The sequence below is a fragment of the Pavona decussata genome, unplaced genomic scaffold (assembly GCF_977016875.1).
Source record: "Pavona decussata unplaced genomic scaffold, jaPavDecu1.1 SCAFFOLD_26, whole genome shotgun sequence".
NCBI lineage: Eukaryota > Metazoa > Cnidaria > Anthozoa > Scleractinia > Agariciidae > Pavona > Pavona decussata.
Window position 1 is genome coordinate 717,269 of NW_028145449.1, and position 24,351 is coordinate 741,619.

Sequence of the window (24,351 nt, forward strand, 5' to 3'; positions counted from 1 at the left end):
TCTGAGTGCCCTGGCGGATGAAAGATCAAATAGAAGATCGCAGCTTCTTCGAAACTGCTTAAGTTGCGTACTAACTGCGAGGATCTTTCTTCAATTTGATCTTTCATCCGCAGTTCAAAATATATGCTTCATATATTAACATTCACTTATTCATCCTTCACGGGTTACGAACTCACAATGTGATCAGCTCCCAGTTGGCTTCATAGCTCAGTTGGTAGAGCACTGTACCGGCATCGCAGAGGTCATGGGTTCGATTCCCGTTCAAGCTTGAATTTTTTCAGGCTTTCTTTTCGCAACTGCTTAAGTTGAGTACAAACTGCGAGGATCTTTCTTCTATGTAATAAACAGAAACTCATCAAGTGCTAGCCAACAACTGTCTCGTATGAATGTAACTACAATTGGCGCCAAAATTGTAGGCACATTCACCTTTTTAACACCCTATTTCGTCACTGTGATCCCTTTTTGCTCCCCTCGCTAGTCCTTTCAGCCCCCCTCCCCCAAAACAATGTTGTGCGGCAGTTGCCGTGATCTCGAGGAACAAACAGGAACCAGCTGGATGGGGGAGCGGGGCCTTTTTCACAGTATAATGCGCGAAAAAAAGAGTGGTGTTATTTAATTTTCAAATTAAAAATGCCTTCTTTATTTTACTCTAATATTTAAGTCATGGATTTGCTTTGACAAAGCGAAAACGAAAGCCTCACAATCTTAAGTTTCATTCTGCCAGCATTACTCGATTGTAGAATGGTGTACTAACGTTCTTTGTCCCGAATTTTGTCAGCTAACTGCTAGCCAATCTCTAAGTTTTTTCTTCTAGTCGACTTAATTTAACCCTTCTCAACGTTCTGTCGAATTCCTTAGTTAATAAGGATCGTTTGTCTAGATGACACAGTTAATACCTACAAATAACTTTTCCTTTCCAATCGATAAGTTATAAGGATTTTAGACAAATACAGTTTTTTATCCCACTTCCGTTACAAAGACAGCATTCTATCTACTATTATACAAAACTCACCAAGTACTATTAAAAAGGAATGGTTCCTCAACATTATATTTTACCGTGCTTCCAGGCAATGTTGTTGGAATTAACTGGGTCAACATAAAAGTCCTCTGATTGTGTCCTTTACTGCTTGTCTCACTTCTCTGATCTTCCAACAGTAAAGAATCGGGTTCAATGACGAGTTAAGGTAAACCAGAGTTGCTGAATAAAACCTAGCGACCATAATGTTTGACGTCACTCCTCTCTGAACACGCAAAACCTCCTCGATAGCAAATGGCAAATAACAAACAACTACCGCTACCTGCACCCAAAGTGCGCTGGACACTGTCCTTTTGTAACGCGCTAAGTTCAATTGAGCTGTTTCGCTTGGTTGTCCTTGATTAACGTTACCTTGTGCGTGAATCTGGTTGTGACGGAGAGTAAGGAAAATTTTTGTGTAAGAGAAGACTGACGTGAATACACAAATAGCTACACCAACGCAGTCATACCATGAGTTTATAAGTTTATTCCAAAGTAACGTTGTCGCTCCAGCAGTGGATACAACCCAAGAAACAACTACAATTCGATATATTCGCTTTAAAGTGACAACTTGTCGGTATCTGAGTCCTAATAACAGGGCGAGAAGCCTGTCCACGCTTATTGCGGTCAGTGTAAACAATGACACACTACACAAAATATAACCTGTGATACTGACAACAGCAAAGACGTAGCGGCAAATAGTCCATCGTTCTTTCAGGTTAGATATAAGATAAGTAACAAAAAGAGGTTCTACAATGAGACCAACACAAAGATCAGTTGTCGCTAAGTTACGGAACACGAGTTTAGACGGCGCATGAAGTGAAGTCTCCTTGTGAAGGGCAACTAGGATCAGAGTATTCCCCAGAAATGCATTAATGGCCACAAAACCGTTTAGGGCCAAAAGAACTATCAAATGGTTCTGGATTTATGTAGTAAATTCTGTTGAACACGTCGGCTCTTTGAATAACGTTTGCTTTGGATTTCCAGTTAAGTTTGTGAGCGCCATACAAAACGAACTAAATTTGAATCGTTGCTTTGTGTACGTCTTTATAACGACCACTTGCATTAAACTTCTATCTATCTTATGAATTTTTCAAGAATCATCTGGTTTCATCAGTAAGGAAGCTAAGTAGAAAATGGAAAGATAAGGATATTACAATTGAAAATGCATTAACTTTTAGAAAAATTACAATCCACTACAAAAATCCTCTTGCTAAAAGTCCTTCCCCCACTCAATCTTAATGCACCTAACGATCAAGAATAGTCATCCGCAGTAGACATCTTTCTGTAAAAGGTAATTAATAGGAAGATGCGAGAAGATGACAGGACAGGAGAGTTGTTTAAGCCTCTTTATCTCTGTTACATAACTACAAAAGGAAGATCCAACTTTACGGTTAAAATGACATTGAAACACGCATCAACATGTCAACCTTGAGCAACGTCAGGTTTTCCGTAAATCTGTTGACAGAAACGTAACGGAAACAGAAAACAACGGAAATCGAACAACATAAATGCAACAGAAACGTGACACATACCAAATAAATTTGTTCTGTGCGTTTCCACAACACGAAAACGTGTTATAAATGAGCATTTTTATGCATCCGTCAGGTTTAAGAAAAACAGAAACTGGATTTTCCTTCTGTGTTTATATAGCTTTGTTAAGATCTTCTGCCGTCCTACTAGTTGCTACAATGACATCCAAGAACTGCACAGTACAGTACAGTAGCTTTATTTATTCTGTACAAGTGCTATTATGGGTTTTTTTTTTTTTAATCTTATCGAAAACAAGAACAAAAAGAAACTAATTTACAATTTTGCTTCCTAAGCTAAAAAAATATTACAGACATATATTTCATATTTTTGATTGGAGTTTTATGCCGCCAGCTAATTACAAAACGCTACGAATTTATATAATTTGAGAAGCAACATAAGTAGCTCAACCTGTAAATTTATTGATCTTTCAAAGGTTAATTAAAACTCTGGAAAGTTGTCTTGATTAATTTTTACCAGTTTGAATATTTTGCATACATTGGTGCATGAAGATCGACTGTAATTTTACCGCTGCTGATCAAGCACGTGAACAGTTGTGGTATAGGAAATATGATCACATGTTGAAGTAATTTGGTTGCTAAGAAATGCTTTCGCATGCCCCAAACAAGACCTGGTTATTGTGCCTTTTCTTTTCAATTCTTTTTGCAGTTTTGGTTTTCTCCTGTTTTACTTATTTTTCCTTTGCTCTCTTTCTCCGCTCTTTCCTTCGTTTGCATTTGCAGCAGATCAAACGAAATGTAGACTGAACTGAATAAATTTAAAGAAAACAGATCATCAAGCAATTTTATTCATAACTAGTTTAATGTCACAAACAACTAGCCAATGATTGTTAACTGTTAATCTTTTGTTTAACAGTCGTAAAATTAAAATAGAAATGCCTTTTTTTCCTCTAATAATTAAGGGACGGATTTGCTTTGACAAAGCAAAAACGAAAACCTTACAATTTTAATTCATTAAAAGTTAAATTCTGTTTTTATCCCTGGACTGTAGAATGGTGCACTAACTTTGCTGTCTCGAATTTTGGGAACTAGCCGATAGCCAATCTTGCTTGGATTTTTCTTGTGGTTGGCTTAGTTGAACACTTCTCAACCTTCTGTCGACTTCCCTCGTCAAAGTAGCTCGTTTGTTTCGATGATACAGTTGATACTTGTAGATAGTTTTCCCCTTCAACTTGCTGAGTTGTAACAATTTTAGACGAATACAATTTTTTAACGTACTTTCTATTTAAAAAACAGCATTTTGCTATTATACAAAACTCACAAAAGCCGATTGAAAGAGAGCGGTACTTCAGCTTCATATTTTACCATGCTTTAATAGAAAGATTAGACAGAAGGACATTATTTTAAGAATTAACTCAAACAACAAAAAAGCCCCCTGAGTGTGTCCTTTACTGCTTGTCTCACTTCTCGTATTTTCCAACAGTAAAGAATCGGGTTCAAAGACGAGTTAAGGCAAACCAAAGTTCCTGAATAAAACCTAGCGACCATAATGTCTGACGTAACTCCTCTTTGAAGGCGCAAAAACTCCATGATAGCAAATGGTAGATAACAAACAACTAACCCTAACTGCACCCAAAGTGCACTGGACACTGTTTTTTTGTAACGCGCTATGTTCAATCGAAATGTTTGGTTTAGTTGTCCTTGATTAACGTTACCTTGTGCGTGAATCTGGTTATGACGGAGAGTAAGGAAAATTTTCGTGTAAGAGAAGATTGCCGTGACTACAGAAAGTGCTACAACAACGCAGACATACCACGAGGCTATAGGTTGATTCAAATACCACATTGCCGCTCCCACAGTTGAGAGAATCCAAAACACAACTACAATGCGATATATTCGCTTGAAAGTTACAACTTGTCTGTACCTGAGTCCTAATAACAGGGCGAGAAGCCTGTCCACGCTTATTGCGGCCAGTGTAAACAAAGACACACCACACAAAATATGACCTGTGATACTGAAAACAGGAAATACGTAGGGGCAAATATTCCATGGTTCGTTCAGAGAAGATATAAGATAAGTAACAAAAGGAGGTTCTGCAGTGATACCAACACAAAGATCAGTTGTCGCTAAGTTGCGGAACAAAAGTTTGGACGGGGCATGAAGTGAAGTCTCCTTGTGAAGAGCATCTAGGATCAGAGTATTTCCCAGAAATGCCGTAATGGCCACAAAACCATTTAGCGCTAAAAGGACTATCAAATGGTTATGGACTTCTCCAGTAAATTCTGTTGAACACGCCAGGTCTTCGAATGAGGTTTGCTTTGGATCTCCAGTTAAGTTTGTGATCGCCATTTTGCTGCCGTGCAAAACGAACTAAATTTGAATCGTTGCTTTGTGTAAGTCTTTATATGAAGTTTTTAAGAAGCATCTGGTTTTATTAGAAAGGAATTGAAGGTATCTGCCGGACTGATATAAATTACGTCACCACATATTAAAAGTTAAACAAGATGTGACTTCTGTACCTTTTTCCTTTCCGTCATCACTGGACAGTATTATAAATAATAAATAGCTAAATGTTAGAAAAGAGCAGCCACATGATTGATAATCGAGCTTTCAAAAAAAAAAACCAAACAATCCTTAAAGTGTTATACTATGATACAGAAGTGCTACGTTTTCTTTGAAAAAAAAAATAACTTTGTCAGTTAAGGATAACCATAATATTTTATTAAAGCTTTCACACAACCAAATGACAAGAATCCGCAAACTGAAACTTTGCGGAAACGCGTGACAACGTGGCGGAAACACAACGGCTACCACGCGTTCCCAGTAGGGGATACATATCGTTTATTCATGTTTCCGTCGCCAACCAGATGACCCAACCAGATTAAATGAAGATAAAAGCATGTATTGATCTTACATTTATATGGTCAGCAACCTACAAAACAATTGCAACTCTACGGTTGAAATGACATTGAAACACGTATCAGCATATCAACCTTTAGCAACGTCAGGTTTTCCGTAAATCTGTTGACAGAAACGTAATGGAAACAGACAATAACGGAAATCTAACAACATAAATGCAACGGAAACGTGACGCATACCAAATGAATTTGTTCTGTGCGTTTCCGCAACACGGAAACGTGACATAAATGAGAATTTTTATGTATCCGTCAGCTTTAAGAAATACAGAAACTTCATTTTCGTTCTGTGTTTATATAGCTTTGGTAAGATCTTCTGCCGTCCTACCAATTGCTACAATGACATCGAACAACTGCACAGTACAGTACAGTAGCTTTAATAATTCTGTAAAAGTGCTATTATGAGGTTTTTTTTAATCTTATCCAAAACAAGAACAAAAAGAAAATAATTTACAATTTTGCTTCCTAAGCTAAAAAATATTACAGAAATATATTTCATATTTTTGATTGGAGTTTTAAGCCGCCAGCTAATTACAGAACGCTACGAATTTATATAGTTTGAGAAGCAACACAAGTTTTCAGGTGAGCACATGCTCTTAAGCGCTTCATAAGTTTTTCCCCATTACAGGTGTTTTTACACTGTCACCAATCTTGTTGTCACTCCTTTTTTCCTCTTCGAAACAGTGTAAAGACTGATAACCAGGATACGTTGCATTCGGCTACATGTAGGTTAACGAAAATCTCCTTTTTTTATAGAAATTGGTCTAAATTTGATCCTAAACTGTACATTCGCTTTGTGTGAATCTAATAGACTTATAGATTTCTCAAAGTGTGTTTGAAACTCTGGACATGTCTTCTTTATTCCTTTTTTGCTAATCTGAATTCTTCGCATAAATTCGTGTATGACGACGATCGACTGTAATTTGACCGTTGATGATCGAGCACGTGAACAGTTGTGGCATATGAGATATGATCACGTGCTGACCTAATTATGGGGTTTTTCTCTTCAATTTTCTTTTCCAGGTTTGGTTTTCTCCAGTTTTACCCATTTTTCCTTCGCTCTGTTTGCATTTTCAGCACGTCAAACGGGACGTCCACTGAAAATAAATCTTAAGAAAAAAGAAATCATCAAACTATTTCTTTAAAGTGCTACTATGACGAAATCTGAGCCATTTTAAAACATAAACAAGTAGTCTGTACGTGAAGAAGAATGCTTTCTACTATTTTTATTTGTTCCGGAGATATTCAAGATTTTAAAATATGCAAATTACCCGAGTGATGACGTCATAAACTTAACCGAATTTTGATCAAATATTATAAAAAAAGATATCTCAGCCAATTTGTATCAGAAATGCTTAATTCTTTGCAGTTACCTTGTTCCAGGTGCGCTTCATAACAAAAGTTTATTAGTTTTGTTACCATGGCAACATACTGGGTTCCAGTCCTCCCTGATACTTAAGGATTTGCTGGCCACCTTTGGCGTTCTATTTTAATATTTGCCAATGATGGCACATCTGCATGATCCAGCAAGCTAGAAATAAGTTAGGTCGAGTTCGTGGCCTTGTTAAATGTTTTACAAGCTGAAAATTACTAAAATATTAAATTCAGGTTGGAAGGGACTGGAAAAGAGTGAATTGCCATGGGAACCGAATTTTTATAGCCGTAGGTGTATTGCCTTTAGAACTATTGGCCAGCCAAGTTTTAATGGTCTGTGCTGTAAAGTCACTGAGATAGCTCTATTTAATATATCTGTCTGAATTTAAAAGAACATACCCTCAGAAATCTATGATTTTTGTTAACTTTTCTTAACATATAACTTGTTTTTTTTATTATTATTATTATTTTATTTCCCATTAAATTTAGCGATGTACGATACAAGAGTCACCAGCAGTCATTTTAAAGACAAAAGCTATTCTTCTCCTGACCCAACCCCCCCCCCCCTCCCCAAAACTACCCGATGTAGACTCATTTAATTGTTTTGCCCAGCTAGCCCCATTCTCTCTCAAACGTTTATACACGGCACAACGAACTCGCTTTGAATTCGGCGCGCTCTTAGCTGAGAAGAAATTCATTAGCCCCAGCGTTTTGTTTGGCTTCCTTAAGCAAAGTTTTCCTGAGGACATCATTAAGTCTAATGAGGGAAAAAGTCTTCCCAGTGCAGTTCCTGCCTGGTCTAATATGCTTGCTACCAGTAGTCCTGTTTTTCAGCTAAACGGGTAAACTTTAGTTACTCGGGCTTGGACGAAGGCTGGCATATTTTGGGCTTTGCTTGAGGAGGTGACAGTCTTTGGCTTTAAAAAGTAGCTCTTAGGGATGATTTCTAGCCGGGTAAGATGAAATTATCGGGAATTTTTAACCTGGCCAAAGACTTAGTTTATTGTGTTGTTGAAAACCGCCATATGTGTTCCCCGTTCCAATCTTTTTGCCAACATCCGGGACTTAAAGTTATATCACTAAACACGAACAAGAAATGGCAAGGATTTTCTCTTCAAAAAGCGTGAGTTTGAAAAGCTATTCGATTATTTTTCGCCGTTATAACTGTAACGTTGTTAGGCTAGTGATCGATTAGTCGAGATGTGCGGTTTGGGGTGGGATTTCCGGACTCAATGTCATAAATAATTTCCAGATGTCGTTCGGCGTGATTCGTTTCGATTTGTAAATATAGAGGAGATTCGGAAAATCAATTTAGAACGCTGTCTTGCTCCGATTAAGCCGATTCTGTTGTAGAAAGCTAGACTGGACCGCTAAAAGACCGGGTTTTGGGTGAGATTTAAGATGCGTTGGCGCCGTTAATAATTGCGAAATGTCGCACTTGTTTTGTCAACACATAGGCCATGTTTCATGTCAGTTTAAATGTCAGTGCTAGTGTCATGTCCAATTTCAAAGACAAACCTTCTATACCAGGTCTGTAGTATTGTTTGACCTTGCTTTCTTGTGATGAGCCCTAATTAAAGTCATGTTCTGGACTAGCATATTCCATCAGCCTAGAAAGTCTCAAAATGTAATTAATTTCTGAGGGCATGTTCTTAAACATCCAGACAGATATTAAAATGATATAAGTGGAATGATGAAAATATAAGCTTTTCTTGCTAGTCCTGCTTTTGTAAATCACAGTTGTTTTGTTTAGCAATGTAACTGCTGTTAGTAGAAGGGCTTAAAGCCTCAACTTTACAGCTTAATTCAAAATATGATGAATGCAAGGAACTAGTTAGCCCTTGCTTTGTGTCACCCATAAACTGACATGATTTGTTGCCTAAAATATAACTTGTTGAGGCACCATTTCCTCTTTATTTGGTTACTACAGTTTATCTTGAAGTGATTAATGATACAAAGAAGAATATCAAGCCGTTCTGCACAATTTGAGCCCAAATACTAATAATATCTGTCTGAATTTAAAAGAATATACCCTGAGAAATCTATGATTTTTGTTAACTTTTCTTAACATATAACTTGTTTTTTTTTTTTAATATTATTATTTTTATTTTCCATTAAATTTAGCGATGTACGATACAAGAGTCACCAGCAGTCATTTTAAAGACAAAAGCTATTCTTCTCCTGACCCAACCCCCCCCCCCCCCTCCCCAAAACTACCCGATGTAGACTCATTTAATTGTTTTGCCCAGCTAGCCCCATTCTCTCTCAAACGTTTATACACGGCACAACGAACTCGCTTTGAATTCGGCGCGCTCTTAGCTGAGAAGAAATTCATTAGCCCCAGCGTTTTGTTTGGCTTCCTTAAGCAAAGTTTTCCTGAGGACATCATTAAGTCTAATGAGGGAAAAAGTCTTCCCAGTGCAGTTCCTGCCTGGTCTAATATGCTTGCTACCAGTAGTCCTGTTTTTCAGCTAAACGGGTAAACTTTAGTTACTCGGGCTTGGACGAAGGCTGGCATATTTTGGGCTTTGCTTGAGGAGGTGACAGTCTTTGGCTTTAAAAAGTAGCTCTTAGGGATGATTTCTAGCCGGGTAAGATGAAATTATCGGGAATTTTTAACCTGGCCAAAGACTTAGTTTATTGTGTTGTTGAAAACCGCCATATGTGTTCCCCGTTCCAATCTTTTTGCCAACATCCGGGACTTAAAGTTATATCACTAAACACGAACAAGAAATGGCAAGGATTTTCTCTTCAAAAAGCGTGAGTTTGAAAAGCTATTCGATTATTTTTCGCCGTTATAACTGTAACGTTGTTAGGCTAGTGATCGATTAGTCGAGATGTGCGGTTTGGGGTGGGATTTCCGGACTCAATGTCATAAATAATTTCCAGATGTCGTTCGGCGTGATTCGTTTCGATTTGTAAATATAGAGGAGATTCGGAAAATCAATTTAGAACGCTGTCTTGCTCCGATTAAGCCGATTCTGTTGTAGAAAGCTAGACTGGACCGCTAAAAGACCGGGTTTTGGGTGAGATTTAAGATGCGTTGGCGCCGTTAATAATTGCGAAATGTCGCACTTGTTTTGTCAACACATAGGCCATGTTTCATGTCAGTTTAAATGTCAGTGCTAGTGTCATGTCCAATTTCAAAGACAAACCTTCTATACCAGGTCTGTAGTATTGTTTGACCTTGCTTTCTTGTGATGAGCCCTAATTAAAGTCATGTTCTGGACTAGCATATTCCATCAGCCTAGAAAGTCTCAAAATGTAATTAATTTCTGAGGGCATGTTCTTAAACATCCAGACAGATATTAAAATGATATAAGTGGAATGATGAAAATATAAGCTTTTCTTGCTAGTCCTGCTTTTGTAAATCACAGTTGTTTTGTTTAGCAATGTAACTGCTGTTAGTAGAAGGGCTTAAAGCCTCAACTTTACAGCTTAATTCAAAATATGATGAATGCAAGGAACTAGTTAGCCCTTGCTTTGTGTCACCCATAAACTGACATGATTTGTTGCCTAAAATATAACTTGTTGAGGCACCATTTCCTCTTTATTTGGTTACTACAGTTTATCTTGAAGTGATTAATGATACAAAGAAGAATATCAAGCCGTTCTGCACAATTTGAGCCCAAATACTAATAATATCTGTCTGAATTTAAAAGAATATACCCTGAGAAATCTATGATTTTTGTTAACTTTTCTTAACATATAACTTGTTTTTTTTTTTTAATATTATTATTTTTATTTTCCATTAAATTTAGCGATGTACGATACAAGAGTCACCAGCAGTCATTTTAAAGACAAAAGCTATTCTTCTCCTGACCCAACCCCCCCCCCCCCCTCCCCAAAACTACCCGATGTAGACTCATTTAATTGTTTTGCCCAGCTAGCCCCATTCTCTCTCAAACGTTTATACACGGCACAACGAACTCGCTTTGAATTCGGCGCGCTCTTAGCTGAGAAGAAATTCATTAGCCCCAGCGTTTTGTTTGGCTTCCTTAAGCAAAGTTTTCCTGAGGACATCATTAAGTCTAATGAGGGAAAAAGTCTTCCCAGTGCAGTTCCTGCCTGGTCTAATATGCTTGCTACCAGTAGTCCTGTTTTTCAGCTAAACGGGTAAACTTTAGTTACTCGGGCTTGGACGAAGGCTGGCATATTTTGGGCTTTGCTTGAGGAGGTGACAGTCTTTGGCTTTAAAAAGTAGCTCTTAGGGATGATTTCTAGCCGGGTAAGATGAAATTATCGGGAATTTTTAACCTGGCCAAAGACTTAGTTTATTGTGTTGTTGAAAACCGCCATATGTGTTCCCCGTTCCAATCTTTTTGCCAACATCCGGGACTTAAAGTTATATCACTAAACACGAACAAGAAATGGCAAGGATTTTCTCTTCAAAAAGCGTGAGTTTGAAAAGCTATTCGATTATTTTTCGCCGTTATAACTGTAACGTTGTTAGGCTAGTGATCGATTAGTCGAGATGTGCGGTTTGGGGTGGGATTTCCGGACTCAATGTCATAAATAATTTCCAGATGTCGTTCGGCGTGATTCGTTTCGATTTGTAAATATAGAGGAGATTCGGAAAATCAATTTAGAACGCTGTCTTGCTCCGATTAAGCCGATTCTGTTGTAGAAAGCTAGACTGGACCGCTAAAAGACCGGGTTTTGGGTGAGATTTAAGATGCGTTGGCGCCGTTAATAATTGCGAAATGTCGCACTTGTTTTGTCAACACATAGGCCATGTTTCATGTCAGTTTAAATGTCAGTGCTAGTGTCATGTCCAATTTCAAAGACAAACCTTCTATACCAGGTCTGTAGTATTGTTTGACCTTGCTTTCTTGTGATGAGCCCTAATTAAAGTCATGTTCTGGACTAGCATATTCCATCAGCCTAGAAAGTCTCAAAATGTAATTAATTTCTGAGGGCATGTTCTTAAACATCCAGACAGATATTAAAATGATATAAGTGGAATGATGAAAATATAAGCTTTTCTTGCTAGTCCTGCTTTTGTAAATCACAGTTGTTTTGTTTAGCAATGTAACTGCTGTTAGTAGAAGGGCTTAAAGCCTCAACTTTACAGCTTAATTCAAAATATGATGAATGCAAGGAACTAGTTAGCCCTTGCTTTGTGTCACCCATAAACTGACATGATTTGTTGCCTAAAATATAACTTGTTGAGGCACCATTTCCTCTTTATTTGGTTACTACAGTTTATCTTGAAGTGATTAATGATACAAAGAAGAATATCAAGCCGTTCTGCACAATTTGAGCCCAAATACTAATAATATCTGTCTGAATTTAAAAGAATATACCCTGAGAAATCTATGATTTTTGTTAACTTTTCTTAACATATAACTTGTTTTTTTTTTTTAATATTATTATTTTTATTTTCCATTAAATTTAGCGATGTACGATACAAGAGTCACCAGCAGTCATTTTAAAGACAAAAGCTATTCTTCTCCTGACCCAACCCCCCCCCCCCCCTCCCCAAAACTACCCGATGTAGACTCATTTAATTGTTTTGCCCAGCTAGCCCCATTCTCTCTCAAACGTTTATACACGGCACAACGAACTCGCTTTGAATTCGGCGCGCTCTTAGCTGAGAAGAAATTCATTAGCCCCAGCGTTTTGTTTGGCTTCCTTAAGCAAAGTTTTCCTGAGGACATCATTAAGTCTAATGAGGGAAAAAGTCTTCCCAGTGCAGTTCCTGCCTGGTCTAATATGCTTGCTACCAGTAGTCCTGTTTTTCAGCTAAACGGGTAAACTTTAGTTACTCGGGCTTGGACGAAGGCTGGCATATTTTGGGCTTTGCTTGAGGAGGTGACAGTCTTTGGCTTTAAAAAGTAGCTCTTAGGGATGATTTCTAGCCGGGTAAGATGAAATTATCGGGAATTTTTAACCTGGCCAAAGACTTAGTTTATTGTGTTGTTGAAAACCGCCATATGTGTTCCCCGTTCCAATCTTTTTGCCAACATCCGGGACTTAAAGTTATATCACTAAACACGAACAAGAAATGGCAAGGATTTTCTCTTCAAAAAGCGTGAGTTTGAAAAGCTATTCGATTATTTTTCGCCGTTATAACTGTAACGTTGTTAGGCTAGTGATCGATTAGTCGAGATGTGCGGTTTGGGGTGGGATTTCCGGACTCAATGTCATAAATAATTTCCAGATGTCGTTCGGCGTGATTCGTTTCGATTTGTAAATATAGAGGAGATTCGGAAAATCAATTTAGAACGCTGTCTTGCTCCGATTAAGCCGATTCTGTTGTAGAAAGCTAGACTGGACCGCTAAAAGACCGGGTTTTGGGTGAGATTTAAGATGCGTTGGCGCCGTTAATAATTGCGAAATGTCGCACTTGTTTTGTCAACACATAGGCCATGTTTCATGTCAGTTTAAATGTCAGTGCTAGTGTCATGTCCAATTTCAAAGACAAACCTTCTATACCAGGTCTGTAGTATTGTTTGACCTTGCTTTCTTGTGATGAGCCCTAATTAAAGTCATGTTCTGGACTAGCATATTCCATCAGCCTAGAAAGTCTCAAAATGTAATTAATTTCTGAGGGCATGTTCTTAAACATCCAGACAGATATTAAAATGATATAAGTGGAATGATGAAAATATAAGCTTTTCTTGCTAGTCCTGCTTTTGTAAATCACAGTTGTTTTGTTTAGCAATGTAACTGCTGTTAGTAGAAGGGCTTAAAGCCTCAACTTTACAGCTTAATTCAAAATATGATGAATGCAAGGAACTAGTTAGCCCTTGCTTTGTGTCACCCATAAACTGACATGATTTGTTGCCTAAAATATAACTTGTTGAGGCACCATTTCCTCTTTATTTGGTTACTACAGTTTATCTTGAAGTGATTAATGATACAAAGAAGAATATCAAGCCGTTCTGCACAATTTGAGCCCAAATACTAATAATATCTGTCTGAATTTAAAAGAATATACCCTGAGAAATCTATGATTTTTGTTAACTTTTCTTAACATATAACTTGTTTTTTTTTTTTAATATTATTATTTTTATTTTCCATTAAATTTAGCGATGTACGATACAAGAGTCACCAGCAGTCATTTTAAAGACAAAAGCTATTCTTCTCCTGACCCAACCCCCCCCCCCCCCTCCCCAAAACTACCCGATGTAGACTCATTTAATTGTTTTGCCCAGCTAGCCCCATTCTCTCTCAAACGTTTATACACGGCACAACGAACTCGCTTTGAATTCGGCGCGCTCTTAGCTGAGAAGAAATTCATTAGCCCCAGCGTTTTGTTTGGCTTCCTTAAGCAAAGTTTTCCTGAGGACATCATTAAGTCTAATGAGGGAAAAAGTCTTCCCAGTGCAGTTCCTGCCTGGTCTAATATGCTTGCTACCAGTAGTCCTGTTTTTCAGCTAAACGGGTAAACTTTAGTTACTCGGGCTTGGACGAAGGCTGGCATATTTTGGGCTTTGCTTGAGGAGGTGACAGTCTTTGGCTTTAAAAAGTAGCTCTTAGGGATGATTTCTAGCCGGGTAAGATGAAATTATCGGGAATTTTTAACCTGGCCAAAGACTTAGTTTATTGTGTTGTTGAAAACCGCCATATGTGTTCCCCGTTCCAATCTTTTTGCCAACATCCGGGACTTAAAGTTATATCACTAAACACGAACAAGAAATGGCAAGGATTTTCTCTTCAAAAAGCGTGAGTTTGAAAAGCTATTCGATTATTTTTCGCCGTTATAACTGTAACGTTGTTAGGCTAGTGATCGATTAGTCGAGATGTGCGGTTTGGGGTGGGATTTCCGGACTCAATGTCATAAATAATTTCCAGATGTCGTTCGGCGTGATTCGTTTCGATTTGTAAATATAGAGGAGATTCGGAAAATCAATTTAGAACGCTGTCTTGCTCCGATTAAGCCGATTCTGTTGTAGAAAGCTAGACTGGACCGCTAAAAGACCGGGTTTTGGGTGAGATTTAAGATGCGTTGGCGCCGTTAATAATTGCGAAATGTCGCACTTGTTTTGTCAACACATAGGCCATGTTTCATGTCAGTTTAAATGTCAGTGCTAGTGTCATGTCCAATTTCAAAGACAAACCTTCTATACCAGGTCTGTAGTATTGTTTGACCTTGCTTTCTTGTGATGAGCCCTAATTAAAGTCATGTTCTGGACTAGCATATTCCATCAGCCTAGAAAGTCTCAAAATGTAATTAATTTCTGAGGGCATGTTCTTAAACATCCAGACAGATATTAAAATGATATAAGTGGAATGATGAAAATATAAGCTTTTCTTGCTAGTCCTGCTTTTGTAAATCACAGTTGTTTTGTTTAGCAATGTAACTGCTGTTAGTAGAAGGGCTTAAAGCCTCAACTTTACAGCTTAATTCAAAATATGATGAATGCAAGGAACTAGTTAGCCCTTGCTTTGTGTCACCCATAAACTGACATGATTTGTTGCCTAAAATATAACTTGTTGAGGCACCATTTCCTCTTTATTTGGTTACTACAGTTTATCTTGAAGTGATTAATGATACAAAGAAGAATATCAAGCCGTTCTGCACAATTTGAGCCCAAATACTAATAATATCTGTCTGAATTTAAAAGAATATACCCTGAGAAATCTATGATTTTTGTTAACTTTTCTTAACATATAACTTGTTTTTTTTTTTTAATATTATTATTTTTATTTTCCATTAAATTTAGCGATGTACGATACAAGAGTCACCAGCAGTCATTTTAAAGACAAAAGCTATTCTTCTCCTGACCCAACCCCCCCCCCCCCTCCCCAAAACTACCCGATGTAGACTCATTTAATTGTTTTGCCCAGCTAGCCCCATTCTCTCTCAAACGTTTATACACGGCACAACGAACTCGCTTTGAATTCGGCGCGCTCTTAGCTGAGAAGAAATTCATTAGCCCCAGCGTTTTGTTTGGCTTCCTTAAGCAAAGTTTTCCTGAGGACATCATTAAGTCTAATGAGGGAAAAAGTCTTCCCAGTGCAGTTCCTGCCTGGTCTAATATGCTTGCTACCAGTAGTCCTGTTTTTCAGCTAAACGGGTAAACTTTAGTTACTCGGGCTTGGACGAAGGCTGGCATATTTTGGGCTTTGCTTGAGGAGGTGACAGTCTTTGGCTTTAAAAAGTAGCTCTTAGGGATGATTTCTAGCCGGGTAAGATGAAATTATCGGGAATTTTTAACCTGGCCAAAGACTTAGTTTATTGTGTTGTTGAAAACCGCCATATGTGTTCCCCGTTCCAATCTTTTTGCCAACATCCGGGACTTAAAGTTATATCACTAAACACGAACAAGAAATGGCAAGGATTTTCTCTTCAAAAAGCGTGAGTTTGAAAAGCTATTCGATTATTTTTCGCCGTTATAACTGTAACGTTGTTAGGCTAGTGATCGATTAGTCGAGATGTGCGGTTTGGGGTGGGATTTCCGGACTCAATGTCATAAATAATTTCCAGATGTCGTTCGGCGTGATTCGTTTCGATTTGTAAATATAGAGGAGATTCGGAAAATCAATTTAGAACGCTGTCTTGCTCCGATTAAGCCGATTCTGTTGTAGAAAGCTAGACTGGACCGCTAAAAGACCGGGTTTTGGGTGAGATTTAAGATGCGTTGGCGCCGTTAATAATTGCGAAATGTCGCACTTGTTTTGTCAACACATAGGCCATGTTTCATGTCAGTTTAAATGTCAGTGCTAGTGTCATGTCCAATTTCAAAGACAAACCTTCTATACCAGGTCTGTAGTATTGTTTGACCTTGCTTTCTTGTGATGAGCCCTAATTAAAGTCATGTTCTGGACTAGCATATTCCATCAGCCTAGAAAGTCTCAAAATGTAATTAATTTCTGAGGGCATGTTCTTAAACATCCAGACAGATATTAAAATGATATAAGTGGAATGATGAAAATATAAGCTTTTCTTGCTAGTCCTGCTTTTGTAAATCACAGTTGTTTTGTTTAGCAATGTAACTGCTGTTAGTAGAAGGGCTTAAAGCCTCAACTTTACAGCTTAATTCAAAATATGATGAATGCAAGGAACTAGTTAGCCCTTGCTTTGTGTCACCCATAAACTGACATGATTTGTTGCCTAAAATATAACTTGTTGAGGCACCATTTCCTCTTTATTTGGTTACTACAGTTTATCTTGAAGTGATTAATGATACAAAGAAGAATATCAAGCCGTTCTGCACAATTTGAGCCCAAATACTAATAATATCTGTCTGAATTTAAAAGAATATACCCTGAGAAATCTATGATTTTTGTTAACTTTTCTTAACATATAACTTGTTTTTTTTTTTTAATATTATTATTTTTATTTTCCATTAAATTTAGCGATGTACGATACAAGAGTCACCAGCAGTCATTTTAAAGACAAAAGCTATTCTTCTCCTGACCCAACCCCCCCCCCCCCCTCCCCAAAACTACCCGATGTAGACTCATTTAATTGTTTTGCCCAGCTAGCCCCATTCTCTCTCAAACGTTTATACACGGCACAACGAACTCGCTTTGAATTCGGCGCGCTCTTAGCTGAGAAGAAATTCATTAGCCCCAGCGTTTTGTTTGGCTTCCTTAAGCAAAGTTTTCCTGAGGACATCATTAAGTCTAATGAGGGAAAAAGTCTTCCCAGTGCAGTTCCTGCCTGGTCTAATATGCTTGCTACCAGTAGTCCTGTTTTTCAGCTAAACGGGTAAACTTTAGTTACTCGGGCTTGGACGAAGGCTGGCATATTTTGGGCTTTGCTTGAGGAGGTGACAGTCTTTGGCTTTAAAAAGTAGCTCTTAGGGATGATTTCTAGCCGGGTAAGATGAAATTATCGGGAATTTTTAACCTGGCCAAAGACTTAGTTTATTGTGTTGTTGAAAACCGCCATATGTGTTCCCCGTTCCAATCTTTTTGCCAACATCCGGGACTTAAAGTTATATCACTAAACACGAACAAGAAATGGCAAGGATTTTCTCTTCAAAAAGCGTGAGTTTGAAAAGCTATTCGATTATTTTTCGCCGTTATAACTGTAACGTTGTTAGGCTAGTGATCGATTAGTCGAGATGTGCGGTTTGGGGTGGGATTTCCGGACTCAATGTCATAAATAATTTCCAGATGTCGTTCGGCGTGATTCGTTTCGATTTGTAAATATAGAGGAGATTCGGAAAATCAATTTAGAACGCTGTCTTGCTCCGATTAAGCCGATTCTGTTGTAGAAAGCTAGACTGGACCGCTAAAAGACCGGGTTTTGGGTGAGATTTAAGATGCGTTGGCGCCGTTAATAATTGCGAAATGTCGCACTTGTTTTGTCAACACATAGGCCATGTTTCATGTCAGTTCAAATGTCAGTGCTAGTGTCATGTCCAATTTCAAAGACAAACCTTCTATACCAGGTCTGTAGTATTGTTTGACCTTGCTTTCTTGTGATGAGCCCTAATTAAAGTCATGTTCTGGACTAGCATATTCCATCAGCCTAGAAAGTGTCAAAATGTGGTTAATTTCTGAGAGCATGTTTATAAAAATCCAGACAGATATACTTGATGTTATATTGGGTTGAGAAAATGATCTCATTAGTCATCTCATTTACATATTTTACTCATTTTTTAAACTTAAATATCTCCGGAACCAATGCAGATATTTAGAAACGGTAGACGGCTTTTTTAATCTTGCCTAAAATTCTATGAGATAAAGCTTAAAATTTAAGAGGTAAAAATTTGGTCATAGTAGCACTTTAGTTGCTTCTTTAATGTCCGAAACAAAACTGTCAACGATTTTGCTTCTGTTTAACGCGAAAGTCGTAAATTTAAAATAAAAATGCCTTCTTTATATTAATATAATATTTAGGTCATGGATTTGTTTGACAAGAAAACCTTACCATCTTTAGTTAAATTCTGCCAGCATTACTCGATTGTAGAATGGTGCACTAACGTTCTTTGTCCCGAATTTTGTGAGCAAACTACTAGCCCATCTTAATTTTTTTTAACTTCTAGCTGACTTAATTTAAGCCTTCTAAACGCTCTTTCGAATTCCTTAGTAAAAAAAAGCTCCTTTGTCTAGGTGACACAGTTAATACCTACAAAAAACTTTTTCTTTCCAATCGATAAGTTATAAGGATTTTAGACAAATACAGGTTTTTATCCTACTCTGTTACAAAGGCAGTATTCTACTATCATACAAAACTCACAAAGTACTTTTGAAAAGGAATGGTTACTCAACATTATATTTTACCGTGCTTCCAAACGGTAAGAATTAACTCGATCAACAAAAAAATCCTCTGATTGTGTCCTTAACTGCTTGTCTCACTTCTCTGATCTTCCAACAGTAAAGAATTGGGTTTAATGACGAGTTAAGGCAAACCAGAGTTGTTGAATAAAACCTAGCGACCATTATGTTTGACGTCACTCCTCTCTGAAGGCGCAAACCTTCCACGATAGCATGTGGAAGATAACAAACAACTAACGCTACCTGCACCCAAAGTGCGCTGGACACTGTTCTTTTGTAACGCTCAATGCTCAATTGAACTGTTTGGCTTGGTTTTCCTTGATTAACGTTACCTTGTGCGTGAATCTGATTATGACGGAGAGTAAGGAAAATTTTCGTGTAAGAGAAGATTGACGCGAATACACAAAGAGCTGCAACAACGCAGTCATACCACGAGGTTATACGTTCATTCCAAAGTAACGTTGTCGCTCCGGCAGTGGATACAACCCAAGAAACAACTACAATGCGATATATTCGCTTTAAAGTTACAACTTGTCTATACCTGAGTCCTAATAACAGGGCAAGAAGTCTGTCCACGCTTATTGCGTTCAGTGTATACAAAGACACACCACACAAAATATGGCCTGTGATACTGAGAACAGCAAATACGTAGGGGTAAAAATTCCATCGTTCTGTCGGGTAGATATGAGATAAGTAACAAAAAGAGGTTCAACAATGATACCAACACAAAGATCAGTTGTCGCCAAATTGCGGAACAAGAGTTTGGACGGTGCATGAAGTAAAGTCTCCTTGTGAACAGCAACTAGGATCAGAGTATTTCCCAGAAATGCGGTAATGGCCACAAAACCATTTAGCGCTAAGAGGACTATCAAATGGTAATGGACTTCTGCAGTAAAATCTGTTAAACATGCCAGGTCTTCGAATGAGGTTTGCTTTGGATCTCCAGTTAAGTTTGTGATCGTCATGTTTCTGCCGTGCAAAACGAGCTAAATTTGAATCGTTGCTTTGTGTAAGTCATTATACGAAGTTTTTAAGAAGCATCTGGTTTTATCAGAAAGGAAGCTAAGTGGAAAATAGAAAGATAAGGATATTATCATTGAAAATGCATTAACTTTTAAAAAACTTAAAGTCCACTAGAAAAATCTATTTGCTAAAAGTCCTTCCACCACTCAATCTTAATGCACCTAACGCTCAAGAACATATTCATCCGCTGTAAACATCTTTCTGTAAAAGGTAATTAACAGGAAGATGCGAGAAGATGAAAAGGAGAGAAAAGGAGAGTTGTTTAAGCCTCTTTATCTCTGTTACATAACTAAAGAGGAAGATCCAATTTACAAATCAGCGAATAATGTTTTGTCTCCTGTCGCACCTTTGCCAACATAGTGAAAAATGGGCTCCCAAGGAATAAACTATCTTTCTTTTTTGTTCATGGTATGGGAGTATAAAAAAATAAGAAAATAGAACATTTGTATTTCGTACAGATATAAAAGAAAAGATAAAAGTCTATGTTGTTGTTTGAACAGTTTATTGAGTCAGTCAACGTTTTTCATAGTCTTTAGTGGGAGTTTTTTTCAACCACTTAAGAATGCCAATTAACTTGTAGTGGCCGGTGCGCCAAAGGAATTCCTGTTCCTGAATTCAACAGAGATCTCATTCAGTAAAGGACGCTTAGTATAAATTTAATATCGAACAACAACGTCTTAAAATTGTCATTCTCTAACATTTAATTAAATATGGCGGCAAACGGTAGAGGGTAGACAGAGACAGGGATAGTTTTTCTGTTTCTCTGTTTGTTTTAAATTCGCTTTCTTTTTGCGGGAAGAATGATTTCATATACTACGTATATAATAATTTTAAACTCGTGTTACTGTGACAAACATTAAGATCATACTTCTTTGATTGAAGGAAGTTGTGGACCCACGCAAGCTGAAAAAATCGTCGTCTTCCTTTCATATTTTTAATTGGAGTTTTGTGCTGCCACTTAATTACAAAAGGCCATGATACTATAATTTGACAAGCAACACAAGTTTCCAGGTGAGCGGATGCTCTTCGGTGCGTCACAAGTTTATCCCTATCACAGCCGTTTTCTCTCTGTCACCAATCTTGTTCTCAGTCCTTTTTTCCTCTTGGAGACAGTGTAAAGACTGGTAATCAGGCTACGGTTCATTCGGCTATATGTAGTCATAGTTACTTGAGGGACTGGTTAGGAAACCTCACCATGAAAACAATGGTGCTGCAATTAATGTTGGAAGGGCCGCGACCTTGCACAATCCTTTGTTTTAACGTTCACACCACAGTTGAAAGTCTTAACAAAAACGTTTCGATTGGTCAGTTGCTCCAACACATTCCAAATTTTATTGTTGTTTGTGCACGGTCAAGGCCAAAAAGGCCAATAAAAACATACAACAAAGACATTTGTCAGGTTTCATAACCATTGCCTTTAATTAGCTATGATGTAGTTTAACGAGACATGGCTCTTAGCCTACATTGGCCCACGTTTCTTTTTTCCTGAAAACTGACACTTAAGCACTTGTATTTATTTTATTTTTTTTTCCTGGCTTTGTTCGCATTTGTCGTATGTCAGTGTCCAACCAAGAGACTAAAAAAAAATTATAGAAAAACATCAACACACGGAAATAACTACATGACCACGCCCACTGAATGTCAATTGTCAACTGTGAGATATGCTCATTGCGGCAAAGACAAATCAATCAACACATTCATATTTTTCTCTGGGAGTTTTGAAAAGCCAGTTAATTCCTTAAAATGTGGTACCAACATGACTTCCAGCACAACTATTTGGCTGAACGCGTGCTCTCAAGCAACTGTTTCAACAGTCGTTAATGCATGCAATGAATAAATAACTAAACGCTTCCACGTCTTCGTATCACTCCAGCCTGAAAATCTCCCTTTTTATCATGGAGATTGGTCCTATTTGATTGTAAGATGATATTGGCTTCATGTGAATCTACCTGTACATTTATAGATCTCTCATTAAAACTCTGGAAAGTTCTTCTTGATTTATTTTAGCCAGTTTGAATTATTCGCATAAATTGGTGCATGAAGATCGACTGTAATTTTACCGCTGCTGATCGAGCACGTGAACAGTTGTGGCATACGAAATATGATCACGTGTTGAAGTAATTTGGTTGCTAAGTAACGCTTACGCAAGCCCCAATCAAGACCTGATTATGGTGCATTTTCTTCTCTTCTTTTCAAGTTTTGGCTTTTTCCGGTTTTACTCATTTTTCGTTCGCTCCGTTTACATTTGCAGCAGATCAAACGTAATGCAGACTGAACTGAATAAATTTAAAGAAAGGAAATCTTCAATTATTTTATTCATAACTAGTTCAATGTCAGAAACAGCTAGCCAATGACTGTTAACTGTTAAGGAGTTGTTTAACAGTCGTAAAATTAAAATAGAAATGCCTTTTTTTCCTCTAATAATTAAGAGATGGATTTGCTTTGACAAAGCAAACACGAAAACTTCACAATTTTAATTTATTTATAGTTAAGTTCTGTCTGCATCTCTGCACTGTAAAATGGTGCATTAACTTTGCTGATAGAAAATCTTGCTCCGCTTTTTTCTTGTGATTAGCTTAGTTGAACACTTCTCAACCTTCTGTCGACTTCCTTCGCAAAAGTAGCGCGTTTGTTTGGATGACACAATTGATACTTGGAGATAGTTTTCGCCTTCCACTCACTGAGTTAAAACGATTTTAGACGGATACAATTGTTTATCTTATCGTCTTTTTTTAAAAAAAGCATTTTGCTATTATACAAAACTCCAAAAGTCCGATTGAAAAAGCGCGGTACTTTAGCTTTATATTTTACCATGCCTGAATAGAAGCATTAAACCTTAACCCATGTACACGATCAACAAAAAAGTCCCCTGAGTGTGTCCTTTACTGCTTGTCTTACTTCTCTGATCTTCCAACAGTAAAGAATTGGGTTCAATGACGAGTTAAGGTAAACCAAAGTTCCTGAATAAAGCCAAGCGACCAAAATGTATGACGTGACTCCTCTTTGCAGACGCAAAACCTCCACGATAGCAAATGGTAGATAACAAACAACTAACGCTACTTGCACCCAAAGTGCGCTGGACACTGTTCTTTTGTAACGCTCAATGTTCAATTGAACTGTTTGGCTTGGTTGTCCTTGATTAACGTTACCTTGTGTGTGAATCTGGTTATGACGGAGAGTAAGGAAAATTTTCGTGTAAGAGAAGATTGCCGTGACTACACAAAGTGTTACAACAGCGCAGTCATACCACGAGATTACACGTTCCTTCCAAAGTATCATTGTCGCTCCAGCAGTGGAGACAACCCAAAACACAACCACAATGCGATATATTCGCTTGAAAGTTACAACTTGTCTGTACCTGAGTCCTAATAACAGGGCGAGAAGTCTGTCCACACTTGTTGCGGTCAGTGTAAACAAAGACACAACACACAAAATGTGGTTTGTGATACTGAAAACAGTAAATACGTAGGGGCAAATGTTCCATGGTTCGTTCAGTGACAATATAAGATAAATAACACAAAGAGGTTCTGCAATGATACCAACACAAAGATCAGTTGTCGCCAAATTGCGGAACAAAAGTTTGGACGGCGCATGAAGTGAAGACTCCTTGTGAAGGGCAACTAGGATCAGAGCATTCCCCAGAAATGCGGTAATGGTCACAAAACCATTTAGCACTAAAAGGACTATGAAATGGTTATGGACTTCTCCAGTAAATTCTGTTGAACACGCCAGGTTTTCGGATGAGGTTTGCTTTGGATCTCCAGTTAAGTTTGTTAACGCCATGTTACTGTCGCGCAAAACGAGCTCAATTTGTATCGCTGCTCAAAGTATTTATAATGACTACTTACATTTAAATTTAATCTATCTTATGAATTTTTTATAAGCATCTGGTTTTATCAGAAAGGGAGTTAAGATGAAATTTGAAAGATCAGGGGAATTTCATTGAAATGTATTAACTTTCAAAATTTCAATTTATTAGAAATATCTATTTATTATAAGTCCGTATACTATAGAACCTTAATGTACTATCGCAAAAACAATATTTATTCACAGTAGAAATGTTTCTGTATACGGTAATTAACAGAAAGACGCGAAAGGATGACACAACAGGAGGGTTTTTTTAGCCACATAAACACTTTTACATAAATAATGAGGGCGTTTTAATTTGCAGTTCAGCGAATGTTTTGTCTACTGTCGCTCCTCACCATGAAAATTGTGCTCTCAGGGAATAATTAAGCCACCTTTAGTTTTTGATCATGATATGTTTGTCAGAACTACAAAAACATGAAATAAGAGAAACGAAAATTTGTATGAATTTGAGATAGAAGACTAATGTCAAACCTCTCTAATGATG

At 37.7% G+C, this 24,351-nt stretch overlaps 2 protein-coding genes and 1 pseudogene across 2 annotated transcripts; all 3 read right to left on the bottom strand.

The window, feature by feature from the left end:
- Nucleotides 1-856: 856 nt before the first annotated feature.
- LOC146485381 (trace amine-associated receptor 9-like) lies at nt 857-2,021 on the bottom strand (annotated as a pseudogene).
- Nucleotides 2,022-2,840: 819 nt separating this feature from the next.
- On the bottom strand, nt 2,841-4,854 carry LOC146485382 (trace amine-associated receptor 9-like). The gene has a single exon (XM_085103265.1). The coding sequence runs from the start codon at nt 4,852-4,854 to the stop codon at nt 3,916-3,918; it is 939 nt and encodes a 312-aa protein (XP_084959391.1). The 3' UTR covers nt 2,841-3,915.
- Nucleotides 4,855-22,345: 17,491 nt separating this feature from the next.
- On the bottom strand, nt 22,346-23,812 carry LOC146485383 (trace amine-associated receptor 9-like). Its single transcript, XM_085103266.1, has one exon. It carries the CDS (start codon nt 23,778-23,780, stop codon nt 22,851-22,853), a length of 930 nt encoding a protein of 309 aa, XP_084959392.1. The 5' UTR covers nt 23,781-23,812; the 3' UTR covers nt 22,346-22,850.
- Between the last annotated feature and the right edge of the window lie 539 nt (nt 23,813-24,351).